At 44.3% G+C, this 26,303-nt stretch overlaps 1 protein-coding gene across 1 annotated transcript in view; it reads left to right on the top strand.

Moving 5' to 3' along the window:
• Positions 1-26,303, top strand: part of THBS4 (thrombospondin 4) — a 54,605-nt gene that overhangs the window by 10,189 nt on the left and 18,113 nt on the right. The window contains exons 2-7 of the mRNA XM_084833365.1: positions 8,491-8,694; positions 18,735-18,982; positions 20,208-20,313; positions 23,141-23,235; positions 24,410-24,461; positions 25,646-25,818. Of these exons, the coding sequence (XP_084689491.1) occupies positions 8,491-8,694; positions 18,735-18,982; positions 20,208-20,313; positions 23,141-23,235; positions 24,410-24,461; positions 25,646-25,818 (878 nt within the window). The remainder of the gene's footprint in view (positions 1-8,490; positions 8,695-18,734; positions 18,983-20,207; positions 20,314-23,140; positions 23,236-24,409; positions 24,462-25,645; positions 25,819-26,303) is intronic.

Raw genomic sequence — 26,303 nt, 5'->3', positions numbered from 1 at the left:
CTGCAGACATGCTGTTAAATTCTCCACACCTATTGGCAGGATATTACAGGTGACCAGCTTGGATGTGCACCATGGTGATCTGTAAATCAGGGGTGTTTTACAACTTTTTCTACCTAACAATCTGTCACTTCAACAAAGTGCCACCCAACACAGTTGTTCTTTGCTGCTAAATCCAGAGTGTCTCCACCCAGAACCAGGAATAAGTCCTGTCTGCTGTGAAAAATGTACCACTTAACGGTGGAAGCTTCCAGGCAGTATGTTTTCTATCAACAGTGTGGCTTATATATAAGTACAGCTTGGTCATAGAAATAGTGCTGTACGAATTCCTGAAAAAACAGAGTTCAGTCTGATTCTTGGCATCTATTAAGTCACATGAGTTCAATTTAAAGAACTATATTCTAAGAAGTGTACATTTAATTTGGCAAAAATTAATAAGGACATTTGATTTTAATTATTTTTTTTCCAAATGAGAACTGAAAAAAATCCAGCAAATTACTGCAAAATAGCTATTAAATATACAGGACATGATCCAGCCAAAGTTAAGTCCCATTGATTTCAGTGGGGGAGGTAAATGTATGCCTAAATATTTCCCATTGAAATCAATGGAGCTTAAAAGTGTTTAACTTTGGCTGGATTGCTCTCATAGCATTGTCTAATAAGAACATAAAACATAAGAAGAGCCATACTGGATCAGACCAAGAGTCTGTCTAGTCCAGCATTCTGTTCACACAGTGACCAACCAGCTGTCAACCAGGAACCACAAGCAAGACACAAGCATAACAGCATCCACCCATGTTCCCCAGCAACTGGTATACATAGGCTCACTGCCTCTGGTACTGGAGGTAGCACATAGCCATCAAGACTAGTAGCCATTGATAGCCTTTTCCTCCAGGAATTTGTCTAACCCGCTTTTAAAGCCATCCAAATTGGTGGTCATCCTGCGGTAGCAAATTCCATAATTTAACTATGTGCCATGTGAAGAAGTACTTCCTTTTATCTGTTCTGAATCAGCCAATCAGCTTCATGGGATGACCCCGGGTTCTAGTATTTTGAGAGAGGGATAAAAACGTCTGCCTATCCACATTCTCCACATCATGCATAATTTTGTACACCTCTATTATGTCCCCCCTTATCTTCCTTTTCTCCAAGCTAAACAATCCCAGCTGTTCTAACCATCTGTCACAGGGGAGATGCTCCAGGCCTTTGATTATTTTAATTGCCCTTTTCTGCACTTTTTCCAGTGCAGAAGATATCTCTACAATACCTTTTTTTTTTAGGTGTGGTGACCAGAACTGTATACAGTATTCCAGGTGTGGTCACACCATAGATTTGTATAAGGGCAGTATGATATTGGCAGTTTTATTCTCAATTCCTTTTTAAATTATGCCTAACATGGAGTTTGCCTTTTTTACAGTGGCTGCACACTGGGTTGACATTTTCATCGATCTGTCCACCACAACCCCAAGATCTCTTTCTTGGTCGGTCGCTGCTAGCTCAGATACCATCAGGTTATACTTGAAGCTGGGATTTTTGGCCCCAACGTGCATCACTTCACACTTGCTTACATTGAACCGCATTTGCCATTTAGATGCCCTTTCCCCCATTTGGAGATATCCTTTTCGAGCTGTTCACCATCCCTTTTTGTTTTAACCACCCCAAAGAATTTGGTGTCATCTGCAAACTTGCCACTTCAGTTCTCACTCCCAATTCCAGATCATTTATGAACAGGTTGAAAAGTATTGGTCCTAATACAGATCCCTGTGGGACCCCGCTATTTACTTCCCTGCATTGGGAGAATTTACCATTTATCCTACTCTCTGCTTTCTGTTCTTTAACCAGTTACTGATCCATAAGGGGCCCTCTCCTCTTATTCCATGACTGCTAAGTTTGCTCAGGAGTCTTTGGTGAGGGACTTTGTCAAAAGCCTTTTGGAAGTCCAAGTAAAAATGTCTACCGCATCACCCCTATCTACATGTTCATTGACACCCTCAAAGAACTCTAAATGTTTAGTGAGACAGAACTTACCTTTGTGGAAGCCATGTTGTTTTTCAGCGGGGTTGTCGTTGTTAAAGTCTAGTATCAAGTAAGCATGGCCTTGTAGGCCCCTTCCAACCCTACTGTTCTATGATTCTATGATTCTGACCGCTCATGAAGTGTAAAAGGCCCAGTGAAGGCTGGTGGCTCCGATTTTGGTGGGGCTGTAAATCTATTGTGGGTTTCAGTTAGAACCAGCCAGAACTCTAAAGGAGCTATCCAAGGCACTGAACCCCACCCCCCAAATAGGTTCAGCACCTTGGATAGCTCATTTTAGAGGTCTGGCTAGTTGTGTCTGAAAGCCAGAATGTATTCACAGCCCCATCGAAATTGGAGCTACCAGCCTTCACTGAATCCTTTCTGATGTTGCTATTACCAGGCTATTGGTGATGGTATCTATAACACGATTCTTTCAGCAACTGTTTTTTGATGAATGATCATTTTAAATAATACTAATGATTGGAAATGTATCAATTTATTTCTATTTAGAGGTTCAGGGCAGTAAAAAAGGAAAATACCTCTCCTTGCAAAAACAGAACCACATTAAAAGGCAGCCCAAACAGGAAGTTCTTAAAGTGCTTCTGAAACAATATATGAAGCTACTTTATAATGAGTCAAACCATTGACCCATCTTATCCAGTACTACAACTGAGGCTTTCTTCACATGGAGCTTTTATCCTGCGATTGAGATTGCTCCTTCACAGAATTTTGTGGGCTCCTTACATGACGCCATGACCCTCCAAGGCGTCTCCTGCACTAAATGCCCTTTGTTCCATTTTTAAATAGATTGCAGATAATGAGGGCCAATCTATACTTACGGGTTTTTTCGCTTCCAGTGAGGTTTCACCGCCCGTCTTTCACACTATGCAGTAGCCGCCTCGAATTGGAACCGGAATTTCCTGCTTCCGTGCTCCTGCTTTCAATACCCTGATATCCCAGTATTTCCCCTTAATGTGCTCTGATTTTCCTCCTTCACTACCGTATCTGGTCATAGTCCCCTCCCCTGCCTGTCCATATATGGCAGTGTTTGTATTTCCTTCCTGTCCATTCACAGCTCTCAACAGCCCCATGTCGTCTTCCGGCTAACTGATCGCATAGCTTCCTCAGCACTCAGTGTTTCCTCAGCAACAAGCAAAGGGCTGGATGTCTTCGAATTGCCGAATCTTCAAAGATCATGCCTGAATTAGAAAAAAAAAATCGCAGAGAAGCCACGATTCTTTGAAGATAACGCCTTAATTTTTTTTAAAAAAGCCGAAGTGGGGGATAGAAGGGGGTAAAACTTAGTCTCATTTGAAGGGATAGAACAACCCCATGTTCAGTGCAGGAAGCCTGATTCCCAGGTGGTTGCCCATCCAACTACTGACCGGACCGACATGAAGCTTCGAATCTTCGAAGAAGCCAGCAACACCCCCCCCCCAAACACGAGTGCTGGGTGCTCCCGCCACTGCCCCTCTTCCTTGCGCCAGCTGTCAAGGGCTGGCGTGGGGAAAAGAGCATTGGCAGACACCCCCCAGCTGCTCGCCCTGACCTCCAGCAGGTGGGGGTGGAGAAGAGGATAGTTGCCTCCTTCTTCCCTCCACCCCCACCTGCTACAGTGGTGGCAGCAAGGGACAAGCTGGTCATTTTTCCCAAAGCCAGGAAAACATGTGGAAGACAACAAGCCTCTCCCGCATAGGGATGTACGAAAGTCAATTACCTTTTCGCAGCTTGGCTTCGCGGTGGGGGGGAGGCGCTTCGCTTTCCCCCCCGAAGTCCAGGTGAAGAGAGGGAGGCTTCCCGCCTCGCCTGGCCGAAATTCAGGCTGTGGGGGAGGCTTCCCGCCTCGCCCGGCCAAAATTCAGGCCGGGGAGAAGCGCCCCGTCTCCCCGGCCGTGAAACAAAAAGTAAAAAAAAAAAAAGACCCCGTGATAGGCTACGTGACGATTTACGTAGCCTATCATGGCTAGATTTCCAAAGTCAGCTTTGGTGACTTTGGAAAAAGTAAAAAAAAGATTTACGTAGACTATGGAGAAGATAAGGGCAACGCAAATAGCAAATTGCTACATAAATCTTTACGTAGACTAGACGTGCCAAAATAAGGAACGCAAATGGCGGTGCCCATGGGCCGCCGCCATTTGCGTACACGCTTTTTTTTTTTTTTTTCCAAAGTCACCCGTGATAGGCTACATGACGATTTACGTAGCCTATCATGGCTGACTTTGGAAATCTAGCTGTGATAGGCTACGTAAATCGTTACGTAGCCTATCACGGGTTGTTTTTTTTTTACTTTAGTTTTTTTTTTTGCAATGGCGGAGGTGGCAGCCGGTCGGGAGACCGGCCGCCGCCCCCGCCTGCGCCGAACCGCCGCCGAACCGCCGCCGGGACCCGCCGCCGGGAGGAACATTCGCCAAAGGTAAGTCCCGTCCCGGGGGGGAGCGGGGGGGCGGAGAATTTCACTGCCGATTTCAGGGGGCCGAATGCGTTGGCACTCGGCCCCCCGAAGATTCGGGGAGAAATTCTCCGCCATCCCTACTCCCGCACCACTGCTGTGCGGTGGGTGTGGAATCAGCAGAAACAGGAAGAAACAGGAACAGTTTCTGAACCTCCAATGAGAGCCGCTGTCTTTAAGAGCAGGAAAACAGCACAGCGCTCAAGTGTGAACTGAGCTTGCGCATTCGATGAAGCACCGCAACAGGGAAAATGGCTGAGTGTGGTTAATCACATTTTAATGCGAGAGCGTTTAACCCGACAGGACACCGAATTCGTTGCAATGGCGGGCGCAATGTAGATCGGCCCTGAGCTATCAAATTACCCCATTGTGTTCCGCTTGAGCTCCCTCCATGAAAAGTTGAAGCAGCAAGAAGAGGAGCGCGATCAATGAAAGATATTGGAAGACTCAGATACAGGGAGAAGGAGGGGGAAGAGAGTGGGGGAGAAGGAAGCACATGAAAAAGGGAGTTGTGATCCTGCATTTAAAACAGAAGCAGAAAGTCCTGTTTTAAATGCAGGATTTTAGGCTAGTGTAGAGATGCCCTGACAGTAGCTGTCCAAGGCCTCAAGCCGTTCCCAGATGTGCAACCTGAGATATAGGTTTAATAGGCCTGAGGATATGAATAAGGTGCTTGGACAGGTTCACCTGACCACCTGTTTGCTCGACGCTTGCCTGTCCTGGCTTATTACAACGAATAGGGAGGGGATGTCTGACAGGGTCTGGAAATTTCAGCTCGTCCAAAACAGGGCAGCAAGATTACTAAACAGGACCATTGTTTTGATCATATCATGCCAATACTTTTTCATCTGCACAGTCTGTTTCCAGGCCCAGTTCCAGCTGCGTTTAAACTTTAAAGCCATAAACAGCTGGGGCCTGGTTCCCTGAAGGATAATCTCCCATATTTACCTACTCAGACTTGAAGGTTGTCTTCAGATTGTCTTCAGTGCTTCTTAGGGTGCACCTTCAAAATGAGGTACAGTGGGGGGTTAGCAGAGAAAGGGCTTTTAGGCAGTGGTGCCCCAAATGTGGACTACCCCCCCGCCAAGAAGCTCACCTGACACCTGGTGCTTACATTATAGTCTTTTCGGCACCAGCTGAAGACATTATTTTCCCAGGCTTTTAAAGATCGCTTTAATATCTTCAGTGCTTTATTGTGCTATGTTAAATATTGCTGTTGTTGCTGGTTGTCTTTATTTTATTCAGTTTTGTATAGTGGTTGGCTTCTAATCGATGTAATTACTAGGGTTTTTAATTGTCTTTATGATTTTAATCTTTTTGTTAACTACCCAGAGGACTTTGTTAAGTGGGTGGCATATAAATGCAAGAAACAAGCATACAGATGAACAAAACAGGAGATGCCAGGGACTGAACCTTCTGCATGCAAACCATATGGTCTGTCGCTGAGCTATGGCCCTTGCTAACGTAACTGATCTGCCTCTGTAACTGCATGGCTCCTACTTTACCTCCCTGAACTATATCAGCTCTTAAAGGGGTCTCATTGGCTCTTGAGAGGAGGAGGAATTCCATAAGTGGCAGGCAGCCACTAAGGACACCTCTCCGTACACCCTTGCTATCTGAACCCTAGGGTGGCCATGTGCCCTACCTTACAGAGGACAGTCCTCAGTTTGAAGGGTTATCAGAGGAGAGTCCTTTATTTGAAGGGCTGTCCAGTCCAGGTCCAGTTTAAAAATAAAGAACCTTGAGTAGTGTCAGGAGGTCGCCCCTGCTGCCTTCTGAAATCCTCAGGTAGCCAGAATCAACACGCAGACAATAGGGCTCTTTTCCAAGGCTTCATTCCCATTCAACCTAATGACGCTTACAGATGCTAATTGCTTGATCCTATGAGTGAGACTTAAGAGAGCTGCCTACTCGGGGGTTCTAACCTTAGGAATCAGTTGATCTCCATTTGGAGGGGAAGGCGGGAAACCTCTGTACTTATGGGCTAGGAGGAGAGAGTCCACCCTTTTCCCGTGGGGCATCGGGGTGCCGCTGTTGCCGTTGCGCCAAGCGGGCTGAGCGCCTCCTCTCAGCGCCCGCCATCTCCCGCTTGATGCTGCGCCGGCACCTAGCATCCAAAAACTGCTGTTGCGCCTCCCTCTCCCTGCCAGGGTCACTATCACTCTCAGGAATGTGTACCGGGAGGGGCTCTCCCTCCGGCTGCTCTTCTGAAACTCGCACGGGTTCCTCTCCCGTGGTTTCTAACTCTTCCTCAGAATCAGAACTGTTTTGGGGCTCTCTGGGCTCCGATCCAACCCTGACAAGTAGCCCATCAACTGTGAGCACCTGGACAGTGGACAGAGCAGGCACACAGGATACCTGGTCACAGTCTTCTCCACTACTGCAAGATACATGTGCTTCTGTTTAGATTAGAGTAGTTATTTTTCTAAATTTCCATATATACATACAAGTTAGCATATGAAATTTTGATGTAAATATTTCTCCACTTTTTGTGATGTGTTTCCTCTTTTTTGGCGATGCGTAAGTGGCCAGCCTGCTTGATTGACAGTTGGTATTATGAAGAGAGTATAATGTGGCACATGGACTGCCAAAGACAATTACTTTTGTCATATTGGGATTAGACTTTAATCAGCACTGCATTCAGTTTCCCATTATGGCCAGGCCCTGGATACTCAGCTGGTTATCGTTGTTACAGAAATAAACTAATCCAGAGTCCAACGATGTGATCTTGTGTATGTGCACTAACTTCATAAACGGTCAGATGTCACGACTGGCATAACTTCATTGTTTCTGAACCGAATCAATTTTCAGAGCCTCCAAAATTTCTGAAACGATGAACATTCATTTTCCCACCATAGAAATAATTAGTGAATTTTTAAAAGGTTATTTTGTGTTCTGACTGAAATCCGGAGTGGATTCACCACCCCACTGACATCAGAGCCACCAGCCTCCATTGCAATCTTGTGTGACCAAGTCTGGGGCTACATATCTGAAGACTGGGACTATATCAATGACTGTATTTCATTCCAAACGGAAAAGTAAAACGTTTCACTTGTGGACACTGTTGCAGTAAGAGCAGAATCTGTGCTACTCATCACCCTGGGGCTTTCTTGGTGCTCCTTACTTTATCCCTATCTTTGTTGGAGGAGTCAGATTGTGCCTTCCCACCCTGCCTACTGGGTGTACATATACCACCCCCCGACCCCCAAGATCCATATGTGTGTATAATGTTTGAATAGGTGGCACACACATACACATAGGCCAAAATCACATGGTCGATTCCTGAACTATGGAGGGCAAATTGATTTTGGGCCTACACATGTTGATCTTTATATGCACCCACCCTATTCAGATGTTTCACTCACACATGGATGAGCAGGATTGTCAGAGCTTGGTCAGGTGCAGTGGGAAGATCATGTGAGACGGTAAGGGAGGATCGTGTGAACTGGGTCCTGGTGGCTTGATCCTCCTTGACAGGGTTCCCATAGAGGGGCGCAATGCATGTCTGTACGCAGAGTGCCCAGAGAGACATTGCCACCCTTAACCAAAAGTATTTGTAATATAGACATCTACCTGCCACATACACACATACTACTCATTGTAATGACTGGCATTTTGCTAATCACTCCCTCTAATAGCACACTTAGGCGATGAGTGCCAATAGCTATGTAGCCAAAATGGGGCCTCTGAGAAATAAGAGAGAGATCAGCATGCTCAATGGAATCCTGAGGGTTGCAGTAGTACCAAAAGTACAACAAATAATTTAAAATAAAAAATTAAGGGGATGATGCCTGCCCCCCCTTCCCCCCCAAGCAGCCCACTGGGAACTGAGCATGCTCAGTAGCCACAAAATGTGTGTGAAATGGAATAGTCCTGGAGGAGAAAAATGGCTGGCTGGTTGGCCAGAACCCGAGACAGGACCATTCCTGTTTGGTGGTGAGGATACAGTACAACAATTTGTTGCAGGTTTGTCCCACTTGTCTATTTTAATCATCAACTTCTTAAAATTCTTTTTAATCTCTTTATAGTTTTTGATCTTCTTTCTACACCCAACCAGAGGCTAGTAAAAGCCTTCCTGCAACAAACGCTGTCCGGTTCTACACTGACTGAAGTATACATTCTTGCGACATTCAAACTGCAGCCCAAAAGCACAGCCGTTGTATTTGGACTCTACTCCTCCACTGAAAACAGAAAATATTTTGAATTCACGGTGATGGGGCGGGTGAATAAAGGTAAGTCTTATGAAATGAAAGAACGGTGTATGCACACTGGGTAAAATCATGACTGACTTAAGTCCCATTCATTTCAGTGGATCTACTCGAAGTAGGACCTATGTTGGATTTTACCCCTTACATTTAATGAATAGGTTTTATGTGGCTTCTACAAATATTGGGCCTGGTCTATTAAGAAGGCCTCCAAGCAGGTTTGAACCCCTGTTCAGACCCTCTCAGAAAATAACTGGAAAGCCCACTACCGCCGGTCCTGCATTCAACGGGTACATCAGCAAATGAGGGGTTGGTGGCCCAGTGCCCTATGGACATTGTGGAACACAACTCCCATAATTCCTGACCATTGATCATGCTGGCTTGGGCTGACGGGAACTGTAGTCCAAAACATCTGGAGGGAACCAGATTGCCTATCTATGCAGTAAACCATTGTTTAAACTGAGGGTGTGCAACCTACGGCCCTCCAGATGGCATTGGACTTGAACTCCTGTCAGCCCCAACCAGCATGGCCAATGGCCAGGCATGACCAGAGCTGGAGTCCAGGAACACCTGGAGAGGCACAGGTTGCCCTCCCCTAGTTTGACACCTTTTTTTCCTGACACCGTTTTAAGTATTTTGACATTTGAAAATTGAATGTGAACATTGTCAGCCTATTCTCTTGTCTTAAACTTCTCCCCAGGCTACTATGCTAAATTTCTGTCATCTTTCCTCTTATGATTTGTCTTCTATTTATTTTCTGTCTTTATTTAAAGTATTTTTATCCTGCTCATCAGCCCAAAAAGGCTCCCAGAATAGCTTCGGCAAAAAGATAGTCCCTGCCCATAGGACACACATGGAAAAGGGAGGGGGGAGAGGGGGAAAAATTAAGTCGACTTGTCAGCAGGACTGGTGGAATAGCTCTGCTTCCCCTCTCATTTCCCCGGGGAGGGGCAGTCCAACAGGAGCAGGCCCTGATTTTCCCTTTGCTTGTTTCTGCCTCCTTTTCTAGACCAAGGATGGTCAACTTCTATAATCTCCATGCTAGCTCCGTTTTCCAATATTGTTCTGGGGGCTGGGTATATTTTGAAACTGACCCCATAATATATAACAGTATGTGCTTCACAATTTTGGGCCGCATGTGCTCAGGCACACAGCTTTGTATACAAATATGTAAATTTATATATGTTATTATGTACATCTTACATACAATCCAAAGGAAAGATGTACCATGTGTTTTTTCCCCCTTTTCCTTATGAATGAAACTTTGGGCAAGCAAGAGTTTTACAACTCTTGATTAAAATCTGATAGGCCTGCCAAGGGCCAGAGGGAATTGCTTTGGCGCTGGATTCACCTCATGGGCTGCCACATTAGTATACGTGTTCTGGACCATTTTGTCATCTCCTTTGACCTCTTCTGAATTCTTTCAGACGTGCTGACATCCTTCTTGAATTGTGGTGCCCAGAGCTACAGTATTCCAGGTGGAGTCTTATCAGTGCTGAGACCAGGAAACAAGGCTGTTAGTACAGTTCTGATACGTTGCTTCTACTTTTGAGTGCCGACTTGCATACTTGTTGCATTCCACTTTTCAGAGACGTATAAGCACTAGCTTATGGCAAGAACCTTTTATGCATTCTTGGACAGCTTTAATTCCTCTTCTTGAGAGACAGAGACTGTCATCCCTTTGCCAGTTAATTTGCCAGTAGCGGTGATGAATGGTTCTCAAAGAATCAAGTCCGTTTCCCCCCCCCCCTTGGGAAATCACTGTTTCAAATTACTGAGGAATTTTATAGATACACGCACATGCTGCATCCAGCATATGAAAGATGGGAACTTAATTTAGTTGATCCCAAAGTTTAGCTCTGACTGTGCAAGATAAACGTTCCAATTTCAGAGGCCTTATAAAATCAGCCACATGGCAGAAAGTACTTTTGGTTGAGTGGAATGCGCTCATTTAGAGCCACAGTGCTGACTTTTGTGAAGCACTGCCACGATATAGTAAATTTATGAATGTACCACATGAAATGGGTGATGTTATCTTCAAAGGGAAAAAATGAATGTGTAATGAGAATAAACTTAAGAACTAATATTGCAATCTAATATCTTACTGCATTTAAATATTGGTTTAATTGCATTTTAGTATTGGGTTAATTGCATTCAAAAGTAATTGATTAAAAAAACTTTTTATCAGCTAAAAGGTGAAGCAATCCATTAGGCAGCAAATTTTTCTAAAAAAAATGTATTGAGTTGGATCCAGACTGAAAGTACAATCCTATATATGTCTATTTAGAAGTAAGTGCCATTGAGTACAATGGGACATGCTCTCTGGTAAGTGTGTATAAGATTGTGGCCTATGTTAGTTGCATAGAACTAGGTGCATCTAGTTTGGATCCACACACTATTCTTCCGAACACAAGCAGTTCTAAAAACTGCCGATGGCAAGCATCATCTTTAATGAGGCCTTCTCATTCAAACAGAGAGAATGCCTCTTCTAAGACAATATCTGTTATGATGACTTACAAATGCATCATCTAAAAATAAAGAACCTATGTTTTTTGCCTCAGAACTCATTTTACTCATATGCAAATTAATGCAAATGTAATTGATCCACTTGTACAGCTAATCAATCATGATTAGCTGTAATAATTTAAATACTGGGATAATTTATAGCTCAGTTTACATCTAGAGCAGGCCTGCACAACTTATGGTCAACTAAGGGAGATCCACCCCAGCGGCAGTTTATGACAGTTCAGCAGGGGCTTGAAAACTATCCTGTGTTCTTTCCTGCCTGCCTGGGATCCATGCATTCCAACAGATAATTAGCCAACCCTTGAATTTGTACCACTGTTAGGACTCAGTTGCACTTTGGAACTGTTTTCCGAATTCTAGGTGCGTTCTTGATAGCCTGCCCTGCAACCTTAGCAAATGTGGAGGAGGAGAACAGGATCTAGCTTGGGAGTAACAAGATTTGCGTATGCGCAAGCTTGTGGGTGTGCATTCAGGTGTTGTGTGTGAGTGTGTGTGTGTGAACCAGAGCTTTGGGGTTTGCTTATGGAGAAAAAAATAATGTGTGCATGGATCCATGTGCATGAGTGCACTCGGAGACTGACAGGCATCCTATGCAGAGTGGGCAGAGCACACAGGCAATCTTTGCCTCTGCACTACTCCCACTCTGTATTTTTGCTAGTTGGGGAGTTTTGCTTGTCTAGCTTGGGCTCTGTGGAGAGGGAGGGAAAGAGGCTGGGGAGGGCTTGGGATAGCTCGTATCCCCGCTTCCCCAGTCCCCACCCCCGCTGACAGATCTTCCCCCTTTCCCTCCTCTCCGAGGCCGCTGGTGCAATTCTCTCCATGCTGGCTGCGAGGGGGAGGGGGTGGGGAGCTCGGTCTCCTGGGTCTGAGGTCAGAGCACTGTCTCCGACCTCTGATCCAGGAATCCAAACTATCCTATGGCCCCCAGATGCTTCCTAGGAGCCATAGGATTGATCTCCTAATGATTTAATTTATCAAAATATTTCTATGATGACCTTTGGTTAAAATAGACATACAACAACAGTACAAAAATTTACAATCCATAAAACATATAAAGCAAAAATAAGCACACAATACAATAAACACTGAAACAACCACATAAGATGATTAGATTTAGCAGCAGGAAATAGCTCATAAAGATCTTGTCTGGGTGAGCAGATATATTTACCTACTTATTACATTTCTATACTGCAATAAGCGAAGCTCTCTGGGCTATGTTATGAAAAGCAAGTATACATTTCAAAGAAAGTGGGAAGGCTTTGCAACTAAGTGCACACGCTCAAAAATGTTTTCATAAAGTCCTGGGAACTGATCTAGGGCATGTTATTCATTGTAAGAGATTTCCACTGGAATGCTCCAGCTATGGAATACGGGTTCTATAACAAAATGTTCTGGCATCGCATTTTAACTTTGTGGTAATTAGAGTTGCATATAGATCCATTTCAATCTGGCTTCAGGCCTGGTTTTGGAATTGAAACAACTTTGTTTGCCAGAAACTAGATAGAAGATGTACATCTCTGTTGCTTCTGCTGGATCATTCAGTGACGTTTGATACCATTGACTGGGTTATCTTTATGGACGGCCTAGCGAGGATGGCTCTGGGAGGAACTGTTTTACAATTATTCCACTCAGTCCTTGGAAGATCAGTTTCAGAAGGTGGCGTTGGGAGACTCCTGCCCAAAGCCTGGGCCGCTGGTTCATAGCATCCCAGAGGAGTCATTTCTGTCCCCTGCACTATTCAATATCTACATGGAACTGCTGGGAAAAGTCATTCAGGTGCATTGTCACCAAGAGGCAGATGACACACAACTATATTTCTCCTTTTCTTCTAATACCAGCAAAATTGATGAGGTTCTGAATTACTGCCTGGAAGCAGTATAGTAATGGGATGGATGAGAGCTAATAGACTGAGACTTAATCCATTCCAGTTAAGACATACTGTATGTCCTCTTGGTCAGGAGAGAGAGGGGGGGGAGGGAGGGACTTTGCAACAGGAATTCAACTTATTTTGCATGAGTTAACATTCCCCTTGAAGTATCGGGGTCATTTCATGGTGCACCTGGACTCAGCTTTGCACCTGTTTGCTCATGTGGCAGCTGTAGCCAGGAGCACCTTTTCCTGGCTGTCTTTTCCTGATGAGGTCAGACCTTTGAAGAGCCTTCAGAAACTTGAACTAGTCCACAATGTCACTGTGAGGAAGTTAGTGGGCATTTTCTGATGGGATTGTATCACACCTGTCCTGCAACTGATTACCAATCTGTTTCCAGGAACAATCCAAAGTGTTGGTGATTACCTTTAAAGACCTACATGGTTTGGGCCCAAGAGACCTTAGGGACTGCTTCCTCCTGTACCAGCTGGCCCACTCCCTAAGAATGGGAGAAGGGCTTTTTCTGTATCCCAACTATGATGGAGGCCTGGTTGATGAGGACAAGAGAAAAGGTTTTCTTTGTGGTCACACCCAAATTATGGAATTATTTGCCCCTTTGGCCCCTTTCTTTCCAGATTCTGGAATTCTTTGCTCGGCTGGCCCCTTCTCTTGCCATGTTCGGCCAGATAGTAAAAACTTTTAAAATTCCAGCAGGCCCTTGTTTTACCAGGTTGATAATTTTCCATCTGATATCATTGCTAAGCCTGCCTCTGTTTTATCATATTGTAATTATTTATTTTATCATTGACCTTGATTGCTATAAGCCACCATGTGTGGTATGTAAGCATTTGAACAGGATAGAAACCAATAAATAAATCTAGGATTTTTGCTGTTTTAAGTACAACAACAACAGAGACTTGGAGGCTGTCAGTGCCAGCAGTACACCATTCATTTTTGGGTTCCTCCTACAGGCGCTGATCAAACGGGTTGTGCAGGCTTTTACAGCATTTCTAGTCAATACCTGGCAAAGCCAAAAACTAGCTTCCAGGAACATGACTTGTGCTGCTGCGATAGGCAAGCATATAGTTGGTCTGACGGTAAAGGGTGCATATGGGATAGTGCCACGATGAGTGAACCACCTCCCTCCACCTCAGCAATCCCTGGAGCAGTACCAAAAATTTCAAAATTGTTTGTTTTTGAGTTTGTGAAGGGATGATTGCGTATCCATATATCTATATGTGCACTCAGGTAGCCCTTTAAAAATAAAAATACAACAGCTAAAAGTATTTTTTTTCTTCTGAGTGATGCATCGCTATTCCAGAACTCTGTCTGTCTGTCTCTTTCTTTCTTTCTTTCTTTCTTTCTTTCTTTCTTTATGTTTCCCTTAGGAGTGAAATGAGTTAAAGCAGAACCTGGTTGTGATACGATCTAGTCTATTTCAATACTGCATTTTCCTTCAAAAAGATTTAGATTTCTGTCTCTCTCTCTCTCTCTTTTAAAAAAACAAACATTTCTGTTAGAAAGGTGGTTAATTAGGCCAGCAGCTGCTCATGATCCAGTTTAGGTAATTTCATCATTCCACTAACTTGTATGGAACTATTTATTTTGTATTTATTTATAGTACTTCTTTACCACCTTTCTAGATCAATCAAGATGGTTTGCAAAAGATCCAAAGCATAAAAATTATAATCAGATAAAACATAATGAAACAATATTTAAAATCATAAAAACAATGTTAAAAGCCAAGTTAAAAAGTTATGCCTTGCTCCCTTTCGTGAACAGTGAGAGAGTGGGGACCAGATGCAACTCCAAAAGATTCCAGAGTTGGGGAGCAACATAGGAGACAGCCTTTTCCCACGTGCCTGACAAGAGGGGCTCTGCAAGCAGGAGTGTCTTCAAAGGGCCTCTCCTGCTGATCTTAGTAACTGATGAGGTTCATACCGAGACGTGTGGTTGCTCAGATAGCCAGGCCCTAAGCCACTTTAAAGGTTAAAACCAACACCTTGGATTGAGCTCAGAAAACGGTTGGCAATCAGTGCAGATGTTTTACTATTGGGGTGATATGATCACAATACCGTGCACCACTTAACAGCCGAACTGCCACACTTTGCATCAACTGAAGCTTCCGTACGCCCTTCAAGGGTAGCCCCACATATAGCACGTTGCACTAGTCTAAGACTAGGACAGCCTTCAGTGCCCTCCAGCATGGATACCAGGGGGATACCAAGTTGGAGAATGCTGGACTAGGGGAAGCTTTTGTAACTGGGGATAAAAAACAGCATTAACAGGCTTTTTCTCCTGCAGTGGGGCTCTTCATGCTTCACCACTTCATTTGAAGGGTTATCAAGCTATTGATGGTAGAGCTAGGTAATGTTAACACAGAAGTAACTCCTTTCGTACCCCAGAAATAATATAATTGGCATATATACATTACATATATACATGACATTGCGTATATCCTTGGATATCATATGAAAAAGAAATCCTCACTTGAATACTGTTCTGCAGATGTCTTGTACACTTTCTGATTTCAATGGATTTTGTGCACTTTTTGTTTAACATATACTGCTCACCATAGGACTGTTTGAACTTACAGTTTACTGACAAATGCAGCTTGTCTAAAAGTTGCTCTCTTTTCATTCTTCTCATATCACAAAGGCTGATTTTTTTTAATAGTGGGGAAATGAAAATATTTTTAACCAGGTTACAGCATTCCAAAAATGGACAAAATAATCACAAAACCATCTGCTGATCTAAATTCCCTCTTCTGGCTGAGTCCTTGACCATCCAAAATATATGCAGCAGTCTCCCTAGATACTCTTATGTCTACTATTCCCCCCCTCCCCCAATCTCCCCTTCACCTGGAGATATGCTCAAGAAAGAACTGCCACCTTTGAAAAACAGTGTTTTCTTAAAAAATATTGTGAGCTCACTTAGCAACAGCTCTTTGAAGCCTGTTCAAATATCTGATGGGATTTCTGGTATCCTAAAGTGATGTCCTTTTATTGCTCTTCAGAAACGGAACAGCAGGTACTTGGGTTTCTCTACAATGAAAGGGACTGAACTCTCATTATCCGTTGGCACCATTAATTCAAAGTTTTCCTGCAGTGGAAGGGTGCAGAAGCACAGATGTTTTAAATATAATTGTGTCTCTGGTCCCCTCCCATGCTCTCTCCAAAAACAGTATGCCACCCCCTCAGATGAACTTTGATCTTCCATCCAATCCAGCTGCCCTCAGGCAGTCCTGTCTCATGGCTGCTGTCCAATTGCAGGCTCTTCCATTCTTTGCTGCTTTCTCTTACTCTCTGACTCTCTGCTCCATTTATTCATTTGTGCTCCAGATGCTGAGTCTTACTTCTGGGCTTACCAGATTCAAAGCCAAAGATTGTGGGTTCATATATCTGTACATCTCCTGATGCAGCAGGAGGTGAGGCAAACGTGGCTTCTCCTGCCTGTTCGTTTCCTCCCCAGCCCTGTCACCGCATCATTCCCCAACTTGCTGTGAACAGTCAGGACTACAGGTATGCCACATAGCAAGGTGTTGGTACCACTGGCAGCTTCCATCCCAGTGCAGATAGCAGCTGGGGGGGGGGCATTTTCACCAGAAACCCCGCCTTTGTTTTCCATGGTCCTTATCCTGACCACCACCCAGTAGCTCCTATTTTAAAGTAAAAACAAGACAAGTTGAATGCATATATGTAGTTTGCATCATTTAGTTTGGTTCTAGATTAAAAATATCTTATATTTTTATAAAAATAGTTACCTTTAAAATAAATAGGTAGATATTAATAGGTACCTTTAAAGGGCACCTTTAAAAGGTCACTAACCTTTTGGGGCTGGTGGGCACTTTTGGAATTCTGAGTGTCATGGGTGCTCTCACAAAATGGCTGCCATGGTGGGTATGGCTTTTCACAAAATACTCATTTCTCGGAAGGCAAACTGGTGAGACTAAAAGAAAAGTAAGTTTACCAAGAACTGAAATGCAAGGCAAAGGTGGGGTTTGCAGCATGCCAGCCTCCCAGTTAAGATTTTTTATTACAAAAAAACCATGAGACACAAACTAAAAATTGGGAGGGACAGGGAGCCTGGCAGGTGCCAAGAATCATAGAATCATAGAATAGTAGGGTTGGAAGGAGCCTACAAGGCCATCGAGTCCAACCCCCTGCTCAATGCAGGAATCCAAGTAAGAGCATCCCTGACAGATGGCTGTCCAACCTCGTCTTGAAGGCCTCCAGTGTGGAGGAGCCCACCACCTCCCCAGGTAATTGGTTCCATTGTCATATTGCTCTGACACTCAGGAAGTTTTTCCTGATGTTCAGCTGGAATCTGGCTTCCTGTAACTTGAGCCCATTATTCCGTGTCCTGCACTCTGGGATGATCAAGAAGAGATCCTGGCCTTCCTCTCTGTGACAACCTTTCAAGTACTTGAAGAGTGCTATCATATCTCCCCTCAGTCTTCTCTTCTCAAGGCTAAACATGCCCAGTTCTTTCAGTCTCTCTTCATAGGGCTTTGTTTCCAGTCCCCTGATCATCTTCGTTGCCCTCCTTTGAACCCTCTCCAGTTTCAAGAGAACTGTCTGTGGACATGTCGGTGCCCATGGGATACCCCAAGAGCTAATCTTAGAATTGGGCAGTGAGGCAGCTGGCCAAGGGCTGAACAAACATGTCATCTCCCAAATCATATCTAACTTGGCCCTTAGGGAACAGATTTGGGGGCACATTAAGGAAATGATCCATACTTTCATGTGTAATTATTATGTGGCCAGGGGCACTCTCTGGATTTTCTTCCTCAGGCACCAGAATGTTTTGGGCCAATCCTGCTACAGCTCTTGCTATTTCAGGGATATTAATAGGCAATGGAAACTAGGCAGAAGGGATTTACCCATGGCCACTCAGTGAATCTATAACCATGGAAAGGACTTGAATTTAGACCAGAGGCAGCCAACCTGGTGCCCTCCAGCTATTTAGACTACAACGCCTAGGATGGCCAATGGTTGGGGATGATAGGAATTGTAGTCCAATACAATTGAAGGGTACAAGGTTGACTGTCCATAAGAACATAAAAAGAGCCATGTTGGATCAGACCGGGGGTCCATCTAGTCCAGCATTCTGTTCGCACAGTGGCCAACCAGCTGTCAATGGGAAACCCACAAGCAGGACATGAGTGCACAAGCACTTTCCCACCCATGTTCCTCAGCAACTGGTGCACATAGGCATACTGCCTCTGATACTGGGGTAACATATAGTCATCAGGACTAGTAGCCATTTGATAGCCTTCTCCTCCAGTCTAACCCCCTTTTAAAGCTATCCAAATTGGTGGCCATCACTATGTCTTGTGGTAGAAAATTTCATCGTTTAACTATCCCTGACTTCGATCTTTAGGTTCAAGTCCAATACGTACCCTGCGAGCTCATACTGCTGTTTTTTCCCTCTCCTTTTGTTAGCTATTTTATTATTAATCCACATCTAGGATAATACTCATGGTATATACATCTATGAGTAAATTGCTAACTAGAAGGCTGAATTGTCACAACAGACACAATTCAACTCAGAGCAGCCAGGCTGGCAAGGATTTTCTGTAACTTTCCACACGCTTTCTCCTCCGTTGGCAGGGTTTTTACCATATCCCGCTTCTACTGCTTTCTCACCTTACAATGATGTTATTTTCTGCTAGTTTCCCTTCGATATTTGAGGAACGACAGGAAATTAAGTGCTGTGATCTTCAGCAATGTGCTGCTGGCAGATGGAAAGCGCCACGTGGTCCTTCTCAAGCTCAGTGGCCGGCCACGTAGCTCCAGCAAAGCAGAACTGTATGCGGACTGTCTGCAGGTGGATTCCATTCAAGATCTGCCAAAAGCTTTTTTGGGACTGTTGCAAAACTCAGAGTCAGTGGAATTACGGACACTGCAGAAGAAAGCACAGGTGAGAAGCAATGGGGCATTCGTGCCAAAGTTTGCAGATTGGCTGGGAGCTGGGTGTGACAGGGACATGGAGGTGGCAGTTGTCAGGGTGGGGAGAGAGCAGGGGAAATGAGTGAGTCCTTCCGTTCAAGTTCATCCCCTTGGAGAGTAAGGGTTTTCCACGCAAAGCATTTATCGTGAGTGCGTCATTCCCTACTCACAGTTGTTTACAGGTTCTTTAAATGACGTCATGACCCTCCAGTTTCACTTCTGTGTCTAACCAGCACTTTCAGTGAGGTTTTTAGAGCAGGGAAAATGCAGCATGTAATTGTGAAAGTGAAAGAAAGCGCTTTTTTCACTTATGTATATGCACTATTCTGCTACACCACAATGCCTAGAGGTTATGTAGCAAAAAAGCAGGAAAGGAAACACTCTTCGTGTATTTCTTGGATCGCAGTTCTGTTACGAAACTGAAAGAAGATACAGTGATTTAATAGCTGATTAACAGCCACATGTAGAGAAGCTCTAATTTGCTAGTAGATCTTCTCATCGTGACTGGAGAGTTCTGTGGCACCGCTACCTCCTTCTTCCCCTGTCAGAGCACAGGTGCCTGCAACGTCAGCTCGAGAGGAAGAAATTCAATAGGAGAGGCTTTCTACAGTGTACAGCTGCAGTGAAGGCAATTGACCTGTTGAACTTCTGCATGTCATGAAGCTGTTAAAAGCAGTGGTAGCCCTGCATTACAGCCCCTGGACCCAAATTAATGATTCCGAAGCATTGCTGAAACAGAGGAGGCGTAGACCTGATCTTTGTCTCCGTGGGGGACCACAGACCCACTTAAGCTGCTCTGAGCAGTTTGAAGGAAAAGCTTGGATACAGCATGAATTTTGGTACCTCTGTGCGACCGGGCTTGATCCAGGCTCTTCCTTCCAGAAGAGGAAGGGACCTTCCACGAGACGGACTGCACTTGTGGAAGGTCTCTCCACCTGATTTTGGAGGATCCCCCCTCCCTCTTCAGCTCACCCCATTCAGCAGGGTCTCCTGACTTTCTGTATAGCATTTTCAGGGGCCTGGAGAGGTTGTGGTAAGAAGGAAGGGGTAGGGAAGCTGTCTTCCACCAGTGCCGTTGATCCAGCTTAAACTGGATCCAGCCCTGTGTGTGTGTGTGTGTGTGTGTGTTTCCACATTTCTGAACTACATGCCTTTGCCTTCCTTCTGTCTTTGTCTGTTCTTCTTTGTTCTTCCAGGACACTTTGGAAGAGCTGAAGCTAGTAGTAAGAGGGTCATTGTCCCAAGCAGCGAGCCTACAAGACTGTTTCCTTCCACAGATTGAGCCGGCTCTTCAGTATCCAAGTAATGTGTGATGTTTCGATTATGTACATGCATAAAAATTGTCTTCCGAGAGTAATGTGGAAGAGTATCCTCGTAATTATTTTTAGTCTAGCAGTCCTGTACGAGGAAGCAAAGACACGCCGTCCTGAAATCAACCGGTAGGGTCGCCACCTCTTGTGCCTTGGACGCCAGACATTGTCCTTTAATTCTCCAGTTGACAGAAGAGTAAAAGCAGACATAGTTTGTTTGTGGCTCCTCTGGCCCATTCTTTCCATGATCCTGTCTTCTGTGTTTCCCCATTGTCTGCTTTGGCAAGCAAGTCACCAGATGTCTAACACAGCTGGTGAGGGAAGGGGTCTGGACCACAGGCAGGAGCTGTGCCTAGAGGGCTGGTGGAGCTGTGTCTGGTCACTGTCTTTTCTCCTCCTATCAGCTGAAAACCTAAAAGGGCAACAGCTGGTGTCTGAAGTGGCAACCCCACTGAAGGTATGGGTGCACTAGCTCATTTCTTACCAGGAGAGGAGGGTCGCATGTTTTTGAGATTGCCCCTCCTTCTCCATCTAAGTTCTGCTGTTCTTTGCATGCTTGTCGTTCACCCCAAGGAAAAAGCAACCCAGGATTTAAAAAAAAAAAATCAGTGAGGGGCTTAGAAGTTGACCTGCAGGCGAGAGGAGGCAGGTTTCCGCTCTTCTTTGAAGGCAGTCCCATCCACCTCCTAACTGGTGGATCTTTTAAAAGGAAGGTGGCTGAATCCATGGATTTTCCTCCAAAACTATATGGCAGGTAAGTAGAGTGGAGATGAAAGGAAAAAAGGATGGAAATAACCTCTTAGCAGCATACAGCCATAACTTATGTAGGACTCTCCAAGCTTTTACTCCTGTGGAGGAAGCTCAGTTTCCAGCCTCCAGCACAAAGCATTTGAAAGATGTAGTCAGCAATGCAAATACTAATTTAATTTATCTGTCTTGCTCCTCCCCCTCAATCTTCAGACAAACTGTTCACCTTTTTAAATGTTGAAAGCATGCTATGAACTGGTCCCCCCCCCCATTTTTGGTTGCTTTGGTTATTTTTTTGAAAAGAGGGAACTCAGTGTAAAAAGTCCTGGAAAACTGCACCAAGAACAGGGGGGTGTTTTTTGACATCACAAGCGTTAGCTAATCAGTGCTGTGCACAACCAGCATTTACAGCAGACTGGCAGAACTGATTTCCTTTGAATTTGTTCCTGGGCCAGAGACGTGTACATCTGCATACAATGTGGTGAATGCCCTTTCACAGCCACTTAGTCATGCAAACTGGGCTGTTTCAGGGTTGTGGGTGGTTTGTTAACCACGCCAACAACCCACCTTTGCCAGGTTCAGATGACACAATAAGCCACGGCACTCACTCACTGCGATATGAATATTCAAAATGGCTGCTGGCACATGCCACACCCCACCATGGCTTAAATAATAATAATAATAAGCCGCGATGGGTTGTGACGATCACACGAACCGGGTAAGTGTCTGTCGGTATAGGCACCCTTTCTCTCCCCATTCTTTTCTGAAGAATGATGATATGGCGGTGCTTTGATGCAGCTACTGTAAGATCCATCAGTGAAGAAGGAAGAGAAGCAGCTTGGAGGCCTTTGATCCCATTCCTCCCCCTTTGCTAGCGGGGGATGAGGTCATGCTATGAAGTAATTTCTTCTTTAAGGTTAGATGTGTATGTTCTTAGAAAAGTAATACCTTGGCTTGTGTTGTACTGTGGGCATGTTTTCTAGTAAACCTGTTAAACAGATATAGCAAACCAGTAGCCAAAAGCAATTTAAACTGAATATTTCACCATATGTAGGCAAAAAAATGCATATCATCAGACTGAATAAGTCAGTGCATGGTTATTTTTGCATTTGTGTATTAGTTGAAATGAAGTTGGCCATGACTGACTTTGGGAGATCTGATGTGCCTTAGATATGACAGCTCAGGATCCGATGGCAGCTGTATTTCTTCGTCTTAGGACAGCTCCACACATTATGATTGCAGCAAGAATCACCTGTGTTACACAGGGAGCATTTCTACATGTGGCTTTTATTGCATGCTCATGATTGTCCACGTACGGAAGTTTGTGAGTCCTTTACATGACGTCATCAACCTCCAGAGAGTTTCCTGCACTTTTTGAGCTTAACTCCGCTTTTAAAAAGATCAGAGATGAGACGAAATAAAATTTAACCCAAAATATCAGCAGCTACTAGATGGCAGAGTTTCACTGAACACTATAAATCATTGCCGAGAAGGGAAGTTTTCAATTCCCAGTCACATGCTCGCTATCTAATGAGCCCATCCTGATCCTGTGAAGGAAACAGAAACAAATGCTGTGATAAGGCTGCGGGATTTTTCCATAATGTAGAGACGCCCAGGGTCCCAGCTGCTTGTGCTCATGTGTGTGTCCGTTCATTATACGCTTACTGTGGGAAATGATAGTATAACACCAGCATTTCTTGCAGCAATATCTCTCCATGGCTGCTCCATTTGAGTTTGGGTTCTATTATTGTTAGCTGCCTTGAGCACCATTTTTGGGTGGAAAGGCAAATCAATCAATCAGTCTTAATTGATTTTGTGAATCAGTCACAAAAATCCCTATCTAGTAAACATGCATAAGATCAGGCCTGGAAGTGAGTCCTTATGAAACGTTATTGGGACTTTTGAGTAAACATGCTTAGGCTCAGATGACCAGATAGCTGAAGCCTCAGTGCTAGATTAATAGGATAACAGCATGTTGAAAAGCAATTTGAATACTGGGAAGGGCTATATAAGTGTGTATTTCTGAACCTACTGAATGACATGATTTGAATGCTTTCAATTTATTATTGTAGGTGTCTCTATGGGTGACTTTAACAGGCAGTTATTAGGTCACATGATGCAAATGAACCAAATACTAGGTGATGTGAAAGATCTTCTGAGACAACAGGTATTTGATGATGTTTTTATAACTTTTGCTATGCGCTAGCCAAACGGGTATATTATCTCTGCAGAAAATTCATCTGTATTTGAACCATCTGTGCAAACCTCTGTGCTTTGCAGGAAGAAATATATGTATAGTCCACTGCAGTTTTAATAAGGCAGTTGGTTGTTTTTAAATGTGCATGGCATAGTTCATTCCTCAATCATACCATTGACTAAATTCCAGGAAGGAACCTGACTCAGAACATGAAGATACGTCTAACTTCATAAAATGATTTATGAGCCTGACCCTGCAAACTTTTCCAGAATTGGCAACATTAATGAGGCCCTGGAGCTAATTCTGTGACATATAAAAGCAATAAAATAAGGCAGGTTTAAGGTCAGGTGTGTACTTTCACTAGATTTTCTCAGAAAAATCCCAAAGTATATTTAATCACTTGATCACCACACAGTCACTATCTAGTTCCACACATGCTGTGTTTATATGATACAACCTAGTTTGGGCCAGTCCAGGCATTCTGGAGTAGCATTATAATTCAGCCATTAATTTAAACACAGGTCAGAATGAAGGTGAAATTTATGCAGCAAATGATCAAAGCCCAAATCTAAGTTTAAGCCTTGCATTAATTCTCCTGCTTGTGGAGCATAGGCTTTTGAGCTCAGTAATAAATGTTGCATGTTCTGCATAGTTCTGGTGAAGATAACGGAAGGCTAAAATAAGAAATTATGGCCGCTTATTTGAAGTAGATTTGGCCCAGGGTCCAGTATGAATAATTATGAGAGCCAGCGTGGTGTAGTGGTGAGAGTGCTGGACTGGGATCCGGGGGTTCCGGGTTCTAGTCCCCACTCGGCCATGGAAGCTCACTGGGTGATTTTGGGCCAGTCACAGACTCTCAGCCCAACCTACCTCACAGGGTTGTTGTTGTGAGGATAAAATGGAGAGGAGGAGGATGTAAGCCGCCTTGGGTTCCTTGCAAGAGGAAAAAAGGCAGGATATAAATGCAATAAATAAATAAGAAATAATAATAAATAATACTTGAGTAAGTATTTGCAAATCTAGGTTAATATTATTCAATAGTATTAATTCTGTTCTCTGCATTTTCTGGACAATATATAATAGTGCTAGTAGCAATTCAAGATAAATGAGACTGATGAATATATTTATTTTATATAACTTCAAGGTTAAAGAAACAACTTTTTTGAGGAATACAATTGCCGAATGCCAGGCATGTGGTAAGTACTTTTGTATTTCCCGATTTAAAATATGATTTTATAAACCGTACAGTCAAACCACAAAGGAAACCATGGTTTTAGCCACTAACTATGCACACTTACTTGGGAGTAAACGTCACTGAATTTCATGGGATTTCTTTCCATGTAAAAATGCATAGAATTGGGCAGCATAGCCTTAATTGATTAATCTACTGATTAAAACAATACACAACCCAGTCCTATGCATGTTTACTCAGCCCCTCAAGTGCCCAGTAGAGCTTACTCCCAAGTAAGTGTGCATAGAACTGCAACCAAATGACCACCCAAGTATAGAGATGCTTTGCAGCCTCCTCAAGATATTGGTTGATATTTGTCAGACTAATATCTATAAATCAAAATGAACACTGAATGGGAAATAACCCAGTTGTGAACACTTTTATTTTTCACTGAATGTGGGATAGAGCTGTTCGTGCCTCTCTCTCAAACAGGAAGCAGATGAACAGCAGTACAGAACTAGCCTTTCTTATGTGAAACCAGGATCACATCTGTCTATCAGATTCCCTATACAGTTATTGCTTCCTTGTAGGAAATTGCATGTTCCCCATATTTTTGTGTACTGTCATGTGTGATGAATGCATATGCCTGTGTCTCCCCCCGCTCCCTGCCCCCATAATGACACGGAGGGGGAAGCTCGGAGTGGCGAGCAAAGCTGGCATCAGGGGTCAGCATTACTGGGTATCCGCTAGGGCCCATGCGCCAGAAGGGTGCCCACTGCTGACCCCAGAGCCCTGCAGCCTCCCCTCCTCCTTGCTCGTGCTGCCTCTCCAAGCATATGAGTGACGAGATGAAGGGGGAAGGGGCAGCAACCTCCACTTGCCCTGCCCTCTCCTTCTGAGCATATTAGGCCCACAGAGAGGGCAGGGAGCAAGCAAAAGGCCTGTGCTGGCAATGGCAAGGAGGGAGGCACAGTGCTCAGGTTCTGCCAGAATCTGGAGCCAGCCGTGGTGGCAGGGCTCCTGCGGTGCGTGCAAGCAGCGAAACAGATACACACTGTGTTTTCATCACACAACGCTCTCAGAAGATAACTGCTTTGATTCAGCAAGAGGACCGATCCACTGCCTCGATGGTTGCTATTTTTAGCATTTGTCTCAAGCTTTGCCAATCGGTAGCAAGATGGCTAAAAATTTTGTCCTTTATGATCGCAGGATTGGGAGCTGGAAGTTTTCCCACTCCGCCCCCACCGCCCCCTAAGCCCAAATGTGAAGCCAGTTCTTGTTTCCAAGGGGTGCGATGCACAGACACAGCAGATGGATTTCAGTGCGGGCCTTGTCCCGAAGGCTTCACTGGAAATGGAGTTATTTGCACAGATATTGATGAGGTAAAATGTGATGGTTTTTTTAAAAGAATCCGTGTTAACCGCAGTGGGAGAGAGTGGGAAGCATGTGAGTTTTGGAGCCAGAGAAATCCAGGATGTGACCTCATTCTTCGCCTGAGGGTAGTCTCCAGGTCCTCAGGAGGCACGTGCCTTGAGGGTGGAATATGTGAGTCCCCTCTTCAGGTGTTAAACATTAGAAGCAGGGATTCAGAAGTCTGAGTCGGAGCCAAAACAGAGATTATTCTAAATCTGTGTTGAACAACTATGTATTTTTTCATTTTTATTCTAGAGTAGCCACAGGGCCACAATTCAGATACAGACCCTAGCTTGGGAGAGTAGGGGGATGGGTTTAAGTTCCGGATCAGGCCCCCTATATCTACTCAAGTAAAAATGAAAAAAAGACATAGTTCTGGGGTCTCCACCCTGGTATCCGTGGATGCCAATGTGCCCACCGACACTTCTCATGGTGCCCACCAGGTTTCCTGCCT

The sequence above is a fragment of the Heloderma suspectum genome, chromosome 2 (genome assembly GCF_057233095.1).
Source record: "Heloderma suspectum isolate Gila_16-S chromosome 2, 16-S_ref, whole genome shotgun sequence".
Lineage (NCBI taxonomy): Eukaryota > Metazoa > Chordata > Lepidosauria > Squamata > Helodermatidae > Heloderma > Heloderma suspectum.
The sequence above is the reverse complement of the archived record's forward strand: the minus strand, read 5'-3'. Positions and strand labels throughout refer to the sequence as shown.